Source organism: Terrapene carolina, unplaced genomic scaffold (genome assembly GCF_002925995.2).
Source record: "Terrapene carolina triunguis isolate 2854851 unplaced genomic scaffold, T_m_triunguis-2.0 Scaffold84, whole genome shotgun sequence".
In the NCBI taxonomy this organism is placed as follows: Eukaryota; Metazoa; Chordata; order Testudines; family Emydidae; genus Terrapene; species Terrapene triunguis.
Window position 1 is genome coordinate 29,579,606 of NW_020664435.1, and position 20,485 is coordinate 29,600,090.

The following is a 20,485-nucleotide window of genomic DNA, read 5'->3' on the forward strand; positions in this document are numbered from 1 at the left end:
AATAATTCAATACATCGCACTATTTTTCCTATAGCCTTAAAAACACATTAAAACACTTATATTTTTCATATCTCTATACTTGTGCTATTTTCATAGTCCAGTTTACCTTTAATGACATTGAATTTTTATACATGTTCTCCAAGTATATATTTTAATGTAATATATCACTTTTTTCCCCAATCAGCAGCACAGCTGGATGGAGTTCAGGATATGAGGCACTTAACTGAACTAATGTAGATGGCCTCTGTGTTTCCGCATAATTTTCACTATTACTTTATGACATGAAACTGTAAAACGTTGTGCAAGAATTGGTTATGTTGTGCAAGAATTGGTTATTTTGTATGTTTCATACTCCTCCTGGGGGAATTCTCCAACAAAAAATTTAAAATTCTGCAACAAAAAATTAACAATTCTGTGCACAATAGTTTAAAATTCTGCAGAATTCTGAACATTTTATTTGTCAAAATAACAATATAATCACACCAGTTTCAATTATTTTTGGTCATTTATTTAAAAATACCTGTTAGCAAGTATATCTGTAACAATACAGACAACAAAAAAAGATTCAGGAAATGTTTTTTGACAAATAGATTCCTTATTAGGCATATTAATACAGAATTCTGAGTAATAATTCATTTAAACTACAATACAGGACTGTATTTCCTGCATCCCTCAGAAGCAGTGCAAAGGCTTGGGGGAGTCAGGGATAACAAAGGAGCTGAGGGAGGGGGAAATAAATTGCTGGGAAGGAGCCTGGGTGTGAATTTGGAAGGTTGTTGGGTATGGAAGGGAAAAGTTTGGAACAGGTTTTTTTGGGGCGAGCGGGGAGGGATTGTTAGGGATCTTCCCCTATGCAGGCTATGGCTGACCCCTAGCCTCTTCCATTCAGTCAGGCACATCTACTCCTGTCCCTTTGTGTTCCTGCACCCCCAAGTGTCCTTGCAGACCCCCGTCCATGTGTCCCTCCACCCCCACCCCATCCCTACGTGGCTCTGACCCCTTCCCCATGTGTCTCTGTGCTCCCACCCAGCCACTCCCCTGTCTCTGTGTCCCTGTACCCCCTCCCCCGATGTGTCTCTATGCCCTCACTCAGACACCCTCTGTTGCTATGTAGCTCTGCACACCCTCCCCCATCACCATGTGGCCCTGCACTTCCCTCCCATGGGCCTGTGCCTCCACTCCCCCATTCAGCCCCTGCCCCAGTCTGTTCTCCCCGATTACCCCTTATGAGCTCCTCTGTGACCCCCAGCACCCGACACCATCTGTCTCCCCATAGCCCGTCTCCTGACCTGGCCGGACAGGCGCTGCGAAGAAGGCAGGCTCTTTGTCTTCCCTAGCTGGCTGGGAGCTGCTGCTATGGTCTATTGCCACAGCGCCCTCTGGTGGGCAAAAGGCAGAACTGCAGAAGTTATTTTCTGCTGGGAGCTGCTGCTGTTCTTGTGCCACAGCGCCCTCTGGTGGGCAAAAGGCGGAACTGCAGCAACATTTCAGCAGAAGCTTCTTTCTGTGCAAAAAATTAAAAATATGCACGGCTCATTAATTATGTGCATGCAGTAGCACAGAATTCCCCCAGGAGTAGTTTCACACTGATGACTTTAATGGATTGATGTACAGAATAGTACCAAACACTATCACATGCCCCACATGTGTATCTGAGGGCTTAATCCTGCAAAACACTAATGTGCACAGTGCTTCCTACCATGAGCAGTCCCTCCCAGGTTTCAGACACAGATACTGATGGCTATGGGGCTAGTTAGAGTAGTAAGCACTACATTTAATAAGTATGCACAAAATAAGGTCATAAAGTTGTAGAATGTATATTACATATATTGTATTATTTGAGAAATTGTATGTGATCATATAATTAAAAACGAATACAATACATAGGTGAAAGAGTTGAGACCGCATGTGTAACCTGGACTTTGGCAAAACTTGACTTGTAAACCACTAACTAAGCAAGCTTAACGTTTTCTTAAATTTCTCTGCTGTTTTTTTATTTAAGTTAAAATTCAGTTATTAAAGTTTGAAAATATTTTACACCAACAGTCTATTTGATGTATGTAATTAACTGTAGTCATGGTTGCTTATTGGGTGTGGGTATGCCCAGCCTTAGTGCTCCTCTTTGGAAAATGTATCCCTTTCTGGCTAACAGCTAACTCCATAACATAAAAAAACTTGAAAGGAGCATTTTCTCTTAAGCTTTATCATGGGTTGTATAACTCAAGCAATTTGAAGAAGTTTTATTACAGGAATCTTTCAACAAGAAGTCAGTGTTTAGGGGGGATTAAGATTCCCTCCCTCCCCCAGGAAAAAGAAATCAACTGCTTATGTCTAGATATAAATGTCAACACATGTAATTTCAGATAGCTGTAACTCATGAAGGTAGGAACTGGTCAAACACATGGAATGTACAGTCAAGAGGAAATGGGTGAAATCTAGCATACCAATATTGACAAAGATCCAAGTCTTCCAGATTTTATATCAAAATTTTCTGAATATTTATGCATACACTAGACTACTTATGAACAACCTCGGAGCAAAGCAAGGCAGTGAAAGATGGTTTAGTACTCCACAGCCTGCAAAATTGTGATTCAAATCAGACAATTACAGCACAAATTATAGTTATCTACTGTATTTTACCTTGTAAGACCCAGTATACATCACTACTCTCTGCTAATTTTTCCAAAAGAGGTGCTATTGAAGTGATATTGATTTTATATTGCGTGAGTGCTTCATTGCTGCCATTGTGAATCTTGATAGACCACTAGAAGATTAAATAAAAAAAAATCAGATTTTTTCTCTCTAAAGTATATACAACCATAAAACTTTACTGATTCCACACCATCATTAGCAGCTATTTTCAATACTATTATAGAACCTGTTTATTTCTTAAATATTTTAATAATTTTTATAGCATTAAAAACATTTTTTGGTTTGACAGGCTAGGCGCATAACAGAAGAATAAACTATTATCATAAAGAGTACCAAGATATACGTTGCAACTGTTTAACGTAAGGGTGGCATTTGTCTGCTCAAAAACTGTTCTGATACAAATTTGATTAGAAACCTCACTGACTTGATGGAATAGTATTAAGGCAGCAGTAACATATAGAGACAAGATTTAGGGTCAAATCTGTGGACTTTATTCAAGCAAAACTCTCATTGACTTGAAGCAGAGGTTTGTATGAGCAAAGCCTATCGGGTTTTAAGTTCTTTAGTGTATTCATTCATTTAATGGACAGTATCTGAAAAAGAAAGTACCTGAAAAACAGTACTATACCAGAAACAGCTATGAAGATTTGTGGTGGTATCTATTTAAGTACTATGGTGAAGGGGAACATTTATGTATCCAAGTGCCTCCCAAATATTTAAATAAAGAAATTACAATAACAATCTTTCTGTCTTCCTTCCCAGCCTGTAATAGAAATAGTTTAGGAAATTATTTAAATTATTGTTCTGTGTGTGTCTGTGTTGACATTACAGAGGGAACGCAGAGACGAAAAGATGAGTTTTGTATTAGCCTGAACGTGGTGAGGCCTGTAGCCATTGTAATGTTTTGTGGGAGTGAATTACATGATCTAGGTCCATCTCCTATGAAAGGTCTTTCTTTATTATTTCATTATTTCAGTGGAAAATAGCTATTGTGAGAGGTCATAATCTTGGAGGGAGAAACAAATTTATTCAGAAGCTTGCCCAATCCCATAGAGAACCCTGAATATCAAAACAGATACTTTTGCTAAGCCCAAGAAGGGGCACAGTATTCCGGCCAGTCAAAGACAGAAATGGGAATTTCTGCTACCATCAGTACTTCAGCATCAAATAGTGCTGAGGAATCCCATGGACCCAAAGGCTGCAGAACAACTTAATCTGAGGGCAGACATGCTTGGTAGTGGCGGGGGTGGGGGGGCATAGGCAGCAGAAATAGGAAAGTGCTTCAGAAACCTATGAGTATTACTTCAGTCTTGTACAAGTTCAACTTTGACCAACTTGAAGATGGTGTTGTTTAGTATGAGATAAAGGACATAGAGAACGGAGTGTCATCTGTGTATTGCTGGCTCATTTTTCTCTTTCATATCCACAAAGGCAAAGTTTGAAGTCAAAGGTGATGCACTTGATTGCAGTTACCTAGAAGGGGGCATTTTGGTACTGGACTATCTATAAGCAGTAGTCAGGGAACAATAGTTGTGCTTCACTGGTTCTTCTAGTTCTTGACTGGGTAGAGTTTTCTGTAAATACATTTTGGAATTTGATTTTCAGGATAGACTATGGTGGTGATTTTTTCATCTTATATCAGGGAGTTTTCATTTCTATATGGGGTAGGACATGGTGCAATCAGGACTGGGGGACTATTCTTGAGTTTCTTAAGTTAGTGTCCAGCCTTAGGCCATGTCTACAATACAGGTGCTATAAAGGCTCACCTACAGCACTGTAGCTATGCTGTTTCAGTACCGCAGCATAACTGTTTCCTAAAATGATGGAAGGGGTTTTTCCGTCGCTGTAGGTAATCCATCTCCCCAAGCAGCAGTAACTAGGTCAATGGAAGCTTTCTTCCCTGGTTGCTTCTACACCAGGAGTTAGGTCAGCACAGCCATGGTTCTCAGGGGTGTGATTTTTTCACACCCCTCAGCAACATAGTTATGTCAATCTAAATTTTAAGTGTAGACCAGGCCTTACTATTTTGTCTGGGGTATTGGTGTCTGTGTGTGAAAGAGAGACTTCTAAGAAAACTTATGAGAAACAAAAAGCACAGAGTTCAGATAGGAGTTTTAGGCTATCATCTGTGTGGATGCTGAAGTCTCCCAAGATGGTGTGATGCTGGCAGACCAGGTACTAGCTCATGCCAAGACCCACAGGCCTCACGGAACATTGACAAATGCATAGCTGGAAACCAGTCTGGCTCATCTGTGTGTTAGTATTATTAAAACAGGTATTAGATTTATAAATATGTGTTTAGACTGTATGAAATTCTTGGAAGTTGTTGTGTGGATTAATCTCACACATAATATCTGTGTCCCATGATATAAGGTAATATTTAGGTGTTTGCTCTGAAACTATAAAGCCCCACAGTCAGGAGAGATGCATTAACAAGTGTGAAATACTAGTTTACCACAAGAAGTGTCATCTCCTGCCCAATGAAACAAGGCCCATAGACATCAGACAAGCTATTGTGCAACATCAGGGGACAAAAGACTTTGATGATTGCTCCCCCCACACCCATGAAGAGGAAACAGTGCACAAACACTCATCCCATCAGCTTGAGTTTTGGGGAGAAGGGAATAAAAATTCCTGTCAGGAAGAAACTGTTATCCCTATGCTGCTTGAACTCTGAAGGGCAAAGATTTCTAAGCATAAGCAAGGGCCCCCGAACTGTTTAGCTTGGGTTAGCCCTAAAGGACATATAGAGCTTGCATATTACAACAGTTTCTATCATCTTCTGAAACCAGATTATAACTCATTTGTGTGTATATGTATACCTGCTTTATTTTTTTAAATAACTCATTTATTTTCTTTAGTGAATAATAATTAATAAATCATTTATTAATAAATAGTTAATAAAACTTCAGTTAGTTTATTATAGCATTGGCTACAAGCATTGTTTTTGGTTTGAGCTCTGAGATGCAACTGACTTAAGGAAAGTGACTGGTCATTTGGACCTGGGAGTAGCCTGAATATCATTTTGATTTTTGGTGTAAGGCACCATCTGTCACAAAGGAAAGCTTGCCTGGGGTGGTAAGATAGACTGGAATAACAAGGGGACTGTCTGTGACTCCACATCAAGGCTGTTATAGTTTTTGAGCAGTTCATGCTGGATACTTACTTAGTTGGTGAAATTTAATCATAGAATCACAATCAGTTTGGGGTTTGTGCCCTAGTTTGTAACAGTCAGTCCTGATGCTGGTATTCACGTTTGTCAGCCACTCCAGACAGCTGACATATGGCTCTTGTGAACTTCTTGACTACATTGGACTACATGTATATATCACCTCTTCTTGGAAACTTTTGGTGTCCAGAGGTTTATAGATTAGCAGGACTCCTAGACAGGTATCGTCTCCAAATTCACAGATCAAATAGCAGCACTCAAAAGATTTTGTTTCCAGTGTGCTACTCCTGCATTTGAGCCAGGGTGCACTGATTTAAACCAAACTATTTAAATTGACAAATTTAATCATGATTTAAATCTGCAAACAGGAAACCTTGATTGAAATTGATGATTTAAATCATGTTTTGCATTTGTACTTTTCAGTTATTTTCCTAAAGAAAGGCTGATTCTTCTTAGTTGGTAATCATTAAAACATGGTGAATTGCAACTAAGTATAGCCTTTATATTAAATTGGGGTATTTTTGCTAACCGGGATGATGTCATTAAAGGTGGGAGATAGTAGGAAGACTAGTCCATTTCCTGAAGTGGTGCTGATACCTGGCATTGGGGGAAGGGCCCTACTCCTCTTCCTACTGGAAGTGGGGAGAGAATGAGGATTAGTCTACACTACCAAGTAAAATGATGCAACTTACGTTGCTCAGGGGTGTGAAAAAGCCACCCCCCTGAGTGACAAGTTACAGTGACCTAAGCACTGTACACACCCACACTATGTCGGTGCCAGACACTCTCCCATCGGCATAGCGCATCTTCACCAGATGCACTACAATGGCGCAGCTGCATCGGTGCTGCTGTGATGATGTAGCACTCTAGTGTAGACTTGCCCTGACGTTCAGATTCCTGAATCAGGATGTCAAAACTCACAGTCTCAGGAAGCACAGATACTTAGGTGGCTCCTGGCAGCAGCAGAAGGGGGTATTCAACAAGTCGACAGAGCACAGAAGAGTTTAAATTAAGTAAGAAGAATGGATTCCTGGAAGGAAAACCTTGCAGACAGGACCATTATCAAGGTCAATATTTTTTTGAAAATAATATTCATTAAAAAGTTGATATTCAGTTGGCCAAATTATTAATACAAATATTTAAAACGTTTAAGAAGTACCTTGGCTATCTTCTCATAGGATTTGTTCTACATTTCATCCATGCATCAAGCCAAAACACAATCTTTAACAATGAAACGGTGAGCAAATATTACTCTGATATTTTAAAAAGTATTGGTTATAACAAGAACAAGACAATTGGAATACAAGATTGATGATCAGTGTATGTTTTCCCTTTTGAAATTAAAAGTAACTACTTCCTCTTGTCACTTTTCTAGAAGCATACGTATTCTCCTGTAAATTCACACCAGAATGTCTACTGCATGAAAAGCTTACCGTAGCAGCTCCTGCTACAATTACATGAGGTTTTGCAATAGAACCCTAAAACACAAAGTAAAAAAGAGTGATTAGTCTTCTAAATATTTTCACAAATCACTAAAAGCGATTATTCAATTTATTGCACAAGTTATTTAACATCTGTGCCTCGATTTTATCACATCTCAGCTGTCTTGTGAGGCTAAAGAATTTGTAAAGCAGTGAGATCCTCAGATGTAAGGTTCTATGTAAGTGCAAAGTATCATTATGTTTCCAGATGTTCCAAATCAATTATTGAGTTAGGCAATATTTAAGTTTGCTCTTTAAAAGGTATCCAGGCATCTACTCATGAGATGCTATGCATTGCTAAATCACACAAACATGCATTATAGCAGCTGAAATAAATATTCTAGACATGTTTATTGTTATGAAGTGGCCAATGACTGAAGATATTTGTCCATAAAAAAAAGAAATTTGTCTAAATAATTAAGTGATAATCATATTATTATTATTATTTGTAATATTGTTGTGCCTAAGAGTCCTATACATGGACAGGACCCCACTATGCTAGGTGCTGTACTAACACAGAACAAAGACAATCCCTGCCCCCAAAGCGTTTACAATCTAAATTTAACACAAGATACAGGTAGAGGCAGAGGGGGTTGCAAGAAAAACAATGAGACAATATTAGTCAGCATGATGGGTAGTGGTCTCTGCACACCAGCAGCCTAACTGCTGTCAAGCGTTTTGTAGCCATCATGGAAAAGGACAATTTTAAAGAAGGTTTTGGAGGAGGATAGAGAGGTAGCTTCACAGATGTTTACAGGGAGTTCCTCCCAAACCTGAAGGGCAGCAGGGGAAAAAGCGCAGAGATGTTTGTTTGAAAATTTAACATGTGGGCAGTGGAGACTGGCATAATGAGCCATTATAGAATCATCAAAGGAAGAAACCCAGAAATGGCAACTAGTCTTTAGTAAAAGTCAATTTGTGAACAACTTGACTAATTATCAAGAGAGATACATGCTCAAGTTGTTATACTTGTTAAGTATAGTAATTTGTTAACCAGCAATTTTAAAGAACACCTGACATGCTGGATAGAATAAAAACAAGAATCATATTAGACAGTAAGTATAACTAGTGCATAATTATACGATCCAGTGCACCCCTCCAAGTTTGCAAGAGTTCACCAGATATTACAGAGCTGTGGGATTCTTTGGAGACTTTCATTTGAGCTCTAAACTCCTGAGTCCACATTGTGAATTTCTGCAGTTTGTGTTAGCTTGTTCTGTGTGAATACATCCTGTTGATATAATAGATGTAACACTATATCTTTTCAGAGGTCTTAGTGTATAACTTGATCTCAATTTTTTAAATGATTATTCTCCTTTATCTACATCCAGAACTTGTACACAATATGAGTTAAGCACATGGAACAATAGGAGACTAGGTCCCTCAATCTGTTGGTATTTTCTAAAGTCGGTATATTTTTAGAACACACCTCAGTCCAAGATTTGATACGTTGCTTCATAGATCCATTAATTTCTGGATACCACAGGAAATCCTGTAAAAAGAATGTATTAATACCTCTGAGTAAATTTAAGAATAGCTCATCATTCAGAAAATGCATGTGTATATCAACTGCAAGCAATGCATTTCATACACAGAAAATTACACTGCTCCAAATTTTGCTTCATTTCTTTACTAGATTCATGGACCAATCATAGATGAAAGATCTGATATCTTAATCAGCCAGGAACAAAGGATAAAATAAATGGGAGTTTTGTCATTTACTTCAATGGAGCCAAGATTTCACATAGAATCTAAACCTTTAAACCAGTTGGAAGTGAAGAGTCTCAGTTTTCCAATAATATCAAGGACAGAAACAAATGTTTTAAGGTTTACAAAGGATCACATCAGGGTATTCTAGTTAACTTTTAGCTTCGTTCTCCACAACTTTTAGCAACAGCTATCTTGCAAATCTCTGAACCAGAAAACCAATTTTCTGAAAGCTTAATATTCCAGATTTCAAACTATGTTGAGTCCTAACATTTGGCCCTAGCATTTCACGTTTCTGGCTTCTAAAAACAGAGCAGAGGGAAACAAAAAGGGCTAATGACTTGCACTTTATTAAAATCATTCTCCTCAATAAAAATAAAATCTCTCAATTAATTCCAAAAGATTTATGTAAAACTTTATTTGTACTTCAGCTAATGTTATTCCCTCTCCATTTAAGGCCCAAGCTGCTACTTGACAGCATAAGTAGTTTCTGCTTCCACAATCAAGAGGTCTCCTAAAAATGTACAGTGGAGACGGTGTCAGATCAAAGGGAAAATACAAAACGAAGAATTGTAAGAAAACGTTACAATGAAGGCAGACAGACTGGCCTAGCACAAAGTTCTCCTCTCCTGAACACAACACCGACCATCCTTTTTAAATCATAACTCCCTCCAAAGACCTAAGTAATCCACTCAACATGCACTCTCTTGATGAATTATATGGAAAGGAGTGGGAAGAAAGTAATGCTACTGAGGTCTTTGTAGGAGGAAGACCCCACTCCCAGACCACTGGGGATGCGGAAGGAGAACAGAGTTCTCCTCAAACCCTACCCACAACCCCCAAGTTTTTGTGTGTGTATGTGTGTTTTTAAAAACCTTCTACACTGGTGATGCATCTGGCTCACTCTGTTACTGCAATCAAAGTGGACCCGGGGCAGAGAATTGGTTGCGGCGGCACAGAAAGCTCATCTGCATTTACCACATTCCTTGCTCCAAGTATCACAAGCTCCTTCCATTGGAAGGGCCAATTATGAGATCTGATGAAAGGACTAATATTGTATGTCACTACTATTGAGTCCAAAGGTCCTGTAAGATAATGGAAATGATTGGGGAAAAACACACTCCTCAAAGGACCTTACTCAGATTTCACTAAACTTTAAGATACAAATCTTCGGGGGGGGGGGGAATCCGATCATAAATGGTGCTGAGCACCTTCAATCCTGATTGACTTCTGTTTAATTTGTGACTGATCAGTATCTCTGAAAAGAGGTCCTTAATTGTTTTCACCAGAAGTATAGGGGGAGCATACAAAAGTATACATTGATTATTATAGCTTGGAGCTTATACCACAAAAAACTTACCACTTTAATTGATGCAGATTTGTCTTCAAAAAGAATGTTTCCATGCTGCCAAAATAAAAAGCAAGTTAAACCTGTTCTACTGGAAGGTAGCGTATGTTCAAATACCGATCCCTCTCATCTCTAGAGCCCTGCAAATCTGCAGCTATCCTTGGACCATTTTTGTGGATCGAGTGCGGATACAAGTTTTGTATCCACACAGGGCTCTACTCATCTCCCATCTAAGGCCTCATCTACACTAAAAAGTGTTTGCTAGTACAGCTCCTAGAGGAGACAGTTTATACCAGAAAAATAGTTGTTTTATCTGTACAGCTTATACCACTTCCCAGAGGAAATAAGATATACTAGCAAAAGTTGTTTTTTTGTTGCTGGTGTAACTGATTTTTTCATGCTCCTAACTGATCTAGCTATGCTGGTAAAACTTTGAAATGTAGCCCTGGGAACACCACAGCTTTCTATTACCAAATGATTCAAAAAGTCTGAAATCTTTCCTTTCTAGACATCACTATTTTCCTTAATATTCCTCTCAAAGGACTGAAATAGAAACAAAACATTTTCCTCTCACACTTCCCTGGTCTATACCACTAGTATGCCTACTTTCATGCTCCCCCTGTACTCTAACAGCTGAACCAATTTTGCTCAAAGTTTCCAGAAAAAAATAAAATCACCACAGGCAGAAATCAAGCCTGGAATATGTAATTCATAACTTACTGACTGAAAACAGGAGATTAGAATGGAATAAGTTAGGCATCCTTAATTACAGTAGACACAAATACTCCTTTAACATTAAACTGAGTTGTATTATTTCAGTTTCAATCCCTGAAACAAAAAGGACAAGTACAATTTCCCTCCACAAACTGAGCTGAGGTACTGTAGACAAATATACCCATTCTTTCTCCATAAGCCAGTGATTCCCCCTACTCAGCCATCCTGAAACTTCAGATATCTTCCAATGTCTGTTAAATGCACTGTCAACCCCAGCAGTTTCATAAGCATTTGACACAAAGGTCTTCCAGCTCAGAACCAACCTAACTACTCCTCCCCACCAAACTCTCATAAATTGCCAAACCACTCCCCACCTCTGGCAAGTAATCCAACACCAACCCCCAGGCTAGGAAAACTCCGGTTATCCAATCAGCCAAACATCTGGCTTTGACAAGTGAAATTTAATTACATGCTGCCTGCCAGATAGACTGCTATCGTGCATTTAAATACCCTGGTTGTTTTAAATAATTGACAAGTGTGATAAATGAAGGGGAGGGGGGATCTCTCTTTTATGGACACCCAGCTAGCCAGCAGCTATAAAATCCCTCTTAGTAGCTGTTCTCTAATTGCTCTACCTGTAAAGGGTTAAAAAGTCTAACTGCTATGCATAGGTAAAAGAAAGTGAGTGGACACCTGGCCAAAAGAGCCAATGGGAAGGCTAGAACTTTCTAAAATTGAAAAACGACTCCCCTTTGTCAGTCTGTGGTTGCTCTCCGGGGAGAGGCAGACAGAGCTGCAGTTATGCTGTAAGAAGCTTGGGGCCAGGTATGAAAAATCCTCAATATCATACCTAGAAACTACTCATTTGAACCCCAGGTATGTAAGTAGATCAGGAAATGTCCAGGAAGACGCAATTAGGTTTCTCTGTTTTTATTTATTTATGGCTTAGGGTTAGCACAGAGGAGTCCACAAGTGTTTTTCTTTTGCTTGTAATCTTTAAGCTGGACCTCAAGAAAGCTATTCTTGATGCTTAATCCTCGTAGTTTTTTTTTTTTTTTATTTTAGCAAAAGCTTAAATTCCCAGATGTATTTTCTTTCTTTTTTTTTTTATTAATAAAGTTTACCTTTTTTAAGAACAGAACTGGATTTTTGTGTCTTAAGAGGTTTGTGAACATGTTGTTTAATTAGCTGGTGGCAACAACTGATTTCCTTTTTTCCCCTCTCTCAGCTCTTCCCCAGAAGGGTGGGGGGGTGAAAGGGCTTGAGGGTACCTCACAGGAAGGAATTCCCAAGTGCGCCTTTCTGGGTTCTCAAAGGGATTCTACACTTGGGTGGTGGCAGCATCTACCACTCCAAGGTCAGAGAAAAGCTGTAACCTTGGAAGTTTAATACAAGCCTGGAGTGGTAAGTACACCTCTACCCCGATATAACACTGTCCTTGGGAGCCAAAAAAATCTTGCCGCGTTATAGGTGAAACTGCGTTATATCGAACTTGCTTTGATCTGCCGGAGCGTGCAGCCCTGCCCCCCAGAGCGCTGTTTTTCCGTGTTATATCCGAATTCATGTTATATCGGGTCGCGTTATATCGGGGTAGAGGTGTATTAATTTTTAGAGTCCTTGATGGCCCCCACCTTCTGCACTCGAAGTGCCAGAATGGGGAATCAGCCTTGACAACAAGTCTGACCTGAAGCTGAATACAAACCCTGAACAGCAGACGAAGTTAATGATTTGGCTGTCTGATAGACTATATAACTATAGTCTATCTCTGGCTCCACTTAGCAAGCTGTGCTTCACGCTTATCTTTAGAAAATGAACACACAACTGTTTTTCAGTGGAATTTACAAGAAAAGCAAGGCAGAAAGCTATTTTTAATTTCAGCCCCAATCAGACTTGTATATCAGTCAATGCATCTAGGATTTCAGTGCAGATTAAATCAGCAATTAACCTTTCAAGAAGTGACTTACAACAAGACTTGAATTAATACTGGCTAAAAGAACAAAACAAAACACTGGCATAGATCAGATTGGCTCCCTCTACTGGTGGCTCATCAGCTTGCTATGAGGAGACCCTGCTATTAGTTCCCTGGGTGTTTTAAGGCTCTGAAGTCTGAACAAAGCCCACTGTCCCTGTCTTTGGGTCCCTAGGGACATCTCTGGAGCACAGATCTTCTGTCTAGGCTGCAACCATGTGGCCCAGCTTCCTAGCCCCTCTTGTCTCACTGCTGACTCCTGAGCTCCCCCTGCCCCCAAGCTTAAACACACCTTTCCCAGAACTCCAAAGGTGTAAGCATTCTAATTTCCCCTCTTCAAAGGGCCACATGGTAGGTGTAACATATAACACAGATACTACCATGTTATTGCTCTTTACTTAAAAATGACAAATACATAGAGGGGATAGATCAGGGGTCGGCAACGTTTGGCACACGGCTCGCCAGGGTAAGCTTGCCAGGGCCGGGCTAGTTTATTTACCTGCTGACGTGGCAGGTTCGGCCGATCGCGGCCCCCACTCGCCGCGGTTCGCCGTCCCGGGCCAATGGGGGCGGCGAGAAGTGGCACGGGCGAGGGATGTGCTCGCCGTGGTTTCCCGCCGCTCCCATTGGCCCGGGATGGCGAACCGTGGCCAGTGGGGGCAGCGATCGGCCGAACCTGCCACATCAGCAGGTAAATAAACTGGCCCGGCCCACCAGGGTGCTTACCCTGGCGAGCCGCGTGCCAAACATTGCCAACCCCTGGTATAGATCATATAGAAAACAACACACATCCTGAACACAATGCCCCTCACTGTAGCTCACTCTTCCCTTGGAGGACCATCTATGTTCAGATAGGTAGATGGACAGAAGGAACCTGCCTCAACCTCATCCAGTTCTTGCAGCGGTCTCCCGCATCTTAAACTGGTGAAACATTACCAAAGAACTCCCAACAGAGCAGCTTTTGTAACCTTCCAGTCCCTCTGTCAGGTGATCTCCTGATCAGCCTCCTCAGGTGACCAGAGCCCAATACTAGATGACTTTGTTACCAAGTGACCCCTCCCCATCTAGCCAATTCTTGGGGTAGACATTATCTTACTGTCTAGGATGTTTGTACTTGAATAGAGGACCATACCAATTTAACAACTGTCTATTGTCAATCCTGCATCACTATGCCTTGGCATTTCAGTCCAATATGGAGGTAAAGAGATCACTGAGAAGGCACCTTGTCCCCACAATCAAAACAGAGTTTGCAGCTTGGTAAAGATACATAGAGAGAGTTCATAATCGGACAGAGAATTCATAAATTGTACAGACTGTACAGATTTCCAAGTCATCACACACTGTGACAGCCATATTTTCTCATCAGAAAAACAAATCTCACTTAGTTGCCACTGGACAAGCCACTTTAGTTGAACAGCCTAGGAAAGAAAACTATCATCTGCTGAACCCTCCCCCTGCAAACTTCCCACTTCACTTCTCAGGATGCCAAACATTCCTGTTATCACCCTCTGACAATTGCTTGGGCCCAATCTCCCTATCAAGTGCTTGATTTGTTTCTCTGCAGAACTATGCTACATGGTTCCCTTTCCTGAATGTTAGGATAGCAAGTAGTATTATTTCCCAACAAATGCTCATTCCAGACATCAAAGTCCTTAGAAAAAACCCAGTTTCAGGTGTTTTCAACCTGGAAATTAAGTAAAGTTTTAACAGTTAAGTGACAAATTGGTGGGGAAAAAGACAGTCTTACCTTATTTCCTTCTTCCTTGACTTGAGGGTTTATGAGTTTTACAAAAGAATAAAACAACTGGCGAATTCTGGAATCTCCTATAAATGCAATATGTTTGTCTAGGAGGCAGTTTTTTGCTTCACTGCAAAAAGAAACAGCATTACAAAATTAACATATTACATTATTTAAGGAATCAATTTAATGAAGGATATTGACAATTCCTTAAAGGAAATCTTGAATGTTATACAGAAAATTCTAAACATTACATCTAACTCTTAAGAAGGGTAAATTGTTTTGTTTTTTTTAAATACTGAATGCATTACATATAACAAGGGATAAGTATGAAATAAGGAGCCACCCTGATCATTTGATTACACAAATTACTGTAGGCATGAAAGGACTCTCTTTCCCATTGGGTTGTGCTAAAAAAAAAAAATCAAAAAGACTGAGAAGTTGTATAACTTTATTAAGTAACAGAATAATTTAGAGTGATAAAGGTATCTGTCATGGTTTCTATATTAAGTGAATGAAGAGAAAAGTGATAGGTACTTTTATTTCTCAACAGTTAGTACATTTTCTTATTAAAAAACTCTAAAAAAGGAATATACATTAACTATTTGGGATATTATAACTAAGAATCATATTTTACCTTTAAATCACAATTTGAAACCATATAAAAAACATGATACACCTTGAACTATCTTTAAATTCTTCATAATAAACAAAATGTGCAGTATAAATTATTACTACCACTCTTTATCTATTTATATTTAGTAGCACAATCCTATTATGCTTAGCACTCTAGACATATAATGAAAAGAATATCTGCCACAAAGGACTTATACTAAGGGCCCTTTTCTGATCTCTGATAAATTATGTATTTCACTGTAACCCATTTAAAAACAATCAGATGCAAGCATGAAGACAGTCAAAAGAGAAGAGGCTATAGGGACTGAAAAGACTGCAGTCCAGTAAACAGATTTCTTACTACCTTCCCCTGTAGAGAACAGAATAAAAATAAAAGAATGTAAGGTGATATCCTTACCTATTTTTATATTTATGCATCATACAACTGTGGGGCTGCCATACTTTTTCCCCAAGAAATCTCCCACTGGAGAGAAGATATTCACATGTATCATCACCTTAAAAAAATTACATTAGAATTAGAATCCAACTACAAAATGTATCATGCAATATCTTAACCACCAACTACTTTATTTTTTTAAAAAATAAATAATTGAAGTTTGAACCACAAAAAGATAAGAAATCATTAGCACTAACTAGAGCCAAGTATACTGTAAGGAGGTCCCGCACAAACTTCTCCATGTAATTTTGCCATTTATTGCACCTAACTTCTGTCTGAAAACCTTCCTCTGTCCGCAGCCAAATGGTGATGATTGCATAATTTCTACTAAGGAGCAGGTTGTGACCTGAACTAGAATAATACTTGGGCCTCCAGAGTTAAAAGAACAGAGCATCAATCTACTGCGCCACCTATCATCCTACAATTATAATAACAGAAGGTGAAGTGATTAACATACTAGTACCCTAATGTAATGCTCTTCTGTAAAGATTTAGCATATACTTTAAGCATTTTATATAGAATCTAAGTCTAAAAAAGAAATGTGAAGGATTATCTGTTCGTATCTGCTTGCTTAAAATGTAATTACTGTACCACCTTAAAGCAGGTGGAATTATATCTCAGTGTTTCAGCAGAAAGAGGTTTGCATAGGAATTCTCTGTAGCCTCTGATTCTGCATGCAGTCAGCTCCTTCAGTCTAAAAGTTGCAAACTAAGGGTCAGCTACAGAGATGGTGATTTTTTTCTTCAAGTTCAAGTAAATGAACATCTTAGGTATGAAACCAATAAATAAGGCCTCTTTAAAATTGTTATGAATACCTGGGCCTGAAGAAAAGGGAAAGATTTTGCTGCTGTTGCCAAGATATTTTTCCAATGAATCAATATTGAAAAAGTTACACGTAGTTCTGAACTTTCTCCCCAAAAAGAAAAAATAAATGATATTCATGGGCACTAGACCTTCAACCAGAAGGATTCCAAAGTGCTTTTACAAACTATTTAGAAATCACTGGTTTATAGTCATCTATAAGGTAAAATGCACCCGCTGTTTAGCGGTTCACAGCAACATTATACAGTAGAAAAATGTAGTTATCTGAACTGAAATTTGTTCTGGACATCAGGATTAGCTATCTTAGTCTTGAGAAGACTACAACGAGATTTTTGGTTATCATTAGCCTAAACCTCAATTGTGCATCTGATCCAAAAGAGGACACCAACTGTACAGTGTCCCCAAACACAAAGAGAAGGCTACCTAATGAATCACCACCATTTCATGAAGAACCTAGGATTTCTTTGGAGGTGTTCTAAGTACTGACCCAGCCAAATCCTGCTTAGCTTGAAAAGTATGACAAGATCGCAGCCTCTGCAGTAACTAACAAAATTCTCACATATGTACACCACACTTTGTTCTAATAGCTTAAACCTTAGACTTGGGTTCACAGTATGGAAAAATCATATAGAATTTTTATGTGGAGAGCAGAGTTTCAGCAAAGCAAACTGAACACTAGTTTCTTATAGCATGGCACTAGAGAGAAGAAAACTAGAGGGGATATTTATTACAGTAATTTTCTATAACTAAGTTACAGGAAAATCTGTAGGAAAGAGATACAGTGTGCTGAAATTGCTTAATATGATCTTAAACACAGATCACTTGAGGATCTGCACTGACAAGAGGCAGTGGAAGAGGAAGGAAGAAATAAGCACACTGAATAAAGAAAGGCTATTTTCTTGTCAGAGTATTTTACTCAGATAGCAGCAGATTCACATGGCTATGATGTAGCTGTGGTGGCATACAGAATGGACGCATTTCCTTTTCCTCCCCTGACTAATTTTCATTAGACAGAATTGCTCAGGGTTTGTTTTTAATTTGATATACCTTCCCCAACCTCTATCTTCAGTTTTCTAAGTATAACTTCGAGACAACAACGCATTGGTACCAATATAGGGTAGTGTTGCTATCACAGAATAGCTGCATGTATTTCAGAGTTGGGTGAAGATATATTAATTAAAAAAATGAATAAATAATTAAAATGGACAGTGTATATGAAAGGAGTCTAACTTACATCCCGCCACCCTGAAAATACAGTAGGGTTTTCACAGAATAGCTCTTCTACCTCAAAAATGAATAGTTAAGGCATGCAGTCAAATGATGACTCATTTCTTCTCTTATCCTATGCAAGTTATATCTCCCACCCAATCTAAACTATGCCCCCTTTTGTTCTGAAATAATATACTGCTGGATATTCTTCGGAAAAATAATATGCCACTTAATTAAAGCTAAAAAACAAAACAAAAAAACACTTTTGCATTATATTTCCTAGTTGTTGGGAAAACATGAGATATTTTCAACCTTACTGGTCTTCTAATTAAAAAAAAAAAAATTTTTTTTTTTAAACTTAGTATTAATGATACTCTTGATATATCTATAAATATGTAAAGGCTATATGACAAATTGTAAAAAACATATTTAAGATGCAGAATAAAGGAATACAAAAGGACAGAGAAACCTTTTGATTGAACAAAAACATTTATTAAATTACATTGATTAACTAATAAAATTCTCAGTATATGCACTCTCACGTTAGTACAGCCATGACAAAATAAGTGAATTCCTATGAAAGGAAAAACAAAATTTAAAGTATCAAAGAAAAAGCTCATATGGGCGAATTCAGATACAAATGGAAAATTATTTTCTTGTACCATGAGTTCAAATCATAAGCTCCCACATACCTATTCACAATATTAAATAGGTAACAAAATGAATTCATGCCTACTTGCTTTAGATGGGAAAATCACATAAATATCACACAATAGCTCAGTCCCAAACATTTTGCTATATACTCTGTCATGAATATCACAATATTTCCTGCAAAATGTGAAATCTACAAATGTCACTAATATGCTTTTTTTGCAGTATAGCAACATTGGTCCCAGAATAAGAGAGAAAGAGGGAGAAAAAGAAAAGGTTGGTGAGGTAACTGTTTATTGGACCAATTTATTCTGCTGGTGGAAGGGACAAGCTTTTGAGCTTCACAGGGCTCTCCTTCAGATCTCAGGTGTTTCCAGGAGCCTTCTTATGTGGGGAGTGAAGAACCACAGATGATGTCACTCCCTGCCTTATATAGCTTTTGCATATGGCAGGAACCCTTTGTTCCAAAGCTTGGTTCCCAGACCAGTCTGTGGAAAAATACTGACATCCCAAGATGGTACGGTTACCATCCGTCCGTATTTCCCCGGACATGTCCGGCTTTTGCGTCTCTAAATAGCCGTCCGGGAGGAATTGGTAACAAGGTTAAAATGTCCGGGGTTTTTTTCTCCCTCGCCTCCCTCCCACCCTTCCATGCAGAGTGCGGCTGCTGATTGGGCGGCTTGGCTGATTGAGCTGCTCCCATTGGCCTCCAGCAGCCAGAGCCCTCCCCTGCTCCCCCCTCCCTCTGTCTGCAGCCCTGTGTAACACACAAACCGACCCACCAGGCAGAGTATTTTGCAAACACATGGAGCCAGAATGGTAAGGGGGGGGGCAGTCAGGGAGCGGGGGAGTGTTGGATGGGTCCCCGGCCTCCACCTGCCAGTCCCCCTCCTTGCGTCCCGTCCCCCCGTGGAACCCCCCCCACCTGCCTCTCCCTTGTCTGCTGCCCCCAGGTCCTTGTGTCCCCCATCTACTAATGGGAAGACAGGCTGCCCTTACCCTGCCCTTCCATCCTAGCCCTGAGCCTCTCCAACGCCCCAAACCCCTCAGCCCCAGCCCTCATCCCCCCACACCCTAATCCTCTGCTCCATCCCTGAGCCCCCCTCCTGCATCATGAACCCCTCATCCTCAGACCCACAGCCCTCACCCCTGCATCCCCTCCTATCCCCAAACCCCCTCCCCACACCCCCCTCCTGCCCTCAAACTCCCTCCCAAAGCCTGCACCCCCTCCCTTTGCACCGCCTCCCACCCCCAAACTCCATCCCAGAGCCTGCACCCCTCACCCACTCCTGCACACCCACCCCCTGCCCCAGCCCGGAGCCTGCACCCAGCACCCAAACTCTATCCCAGAACCCTGCACCCCTCCTGCACCCTAATCCCCAGCCCAGGACCTGCACCCCAGACCTCCTCCCCCCACCCAACCCCCCTCCCAGAGCCTTACGCAGGTGTGTGTGGGGGGGGTGGGTTCTGGGCAACACCAAAATTTCTACAACCCTGCCACCCATGCGAGTGGATAAGGGTCGGGGCAGTCAGGGGACAAGAAGCGGGGGGGTTAGGGTTCTGAGGGGAGCAGTCAGGGAGTGGGAAGTGGGAGGGAGTGGATGGGGACAGGGCTAGGGCGGGGCTCCCCCGTGTCCTCTTTTTTAATTGTGGAAATATGGTAACCCTACAAGATGGAGTCCAGCATCATGTGGCCTGGTCACATGTCCTTGTAGAGTCATAGTAGCCATCACTCACGGGCTGCCTGTAGTGTTCTCAGGAAGGCTCACCAGGTGGTAGATAAGCTTCTCCTATGGCCTATTGTTCTCCCTAATGGCTCACTGCCCTGAATAGGCCCTTCACAACCACTTACCTAGACTGAAAGCATCTGTCTAGTGGGTGTTACCCAGGTGTAACTACATTTGAAATACATATACACAGTCAATATTCATATATTCAGATACAAAAATGATA

General features: G+C 40.2%; 1 protein-coding gene across 1 annotated transcript in view; it reads right to left on the reverse strand.

Moving 5' to 3' along the window:
- CASD1 (CAS1 domain containing 1) overlaps positions 1-20,485 on the reverse strand; it is a 59,330-nt gene that overhangs the window by 24,170 nt on the left and 14,675 nt on the right. The window contains exons 2-7 of the mRNA XM_024212881.2: positions 15,812-15,908; positions 14,788-14,908; positions 10,370-10,414; positions 8,732-8,794; positions 7,255-7,299; positions 2,641-2,764 (exon numbers count right to left, since the gene is read on the reverse strand). Coding sequence (XP_024068649.1) covers positions 2,641-2,764; positions 7,255-7,299; positions 8,732-8,794; positions 10,370-10,414; positions 14,788-14,908; positions 15,812-15,908 — 495 coding nt within the window. The remainder of the gene's footprint in view (positions 1-2,640; positions 2,765-7,254; positions 7,300-8,731; positions 8,795-10,369; positions 10,415-14,787; positions 14,909-15,811; positions 15,909-20,485) is intronic.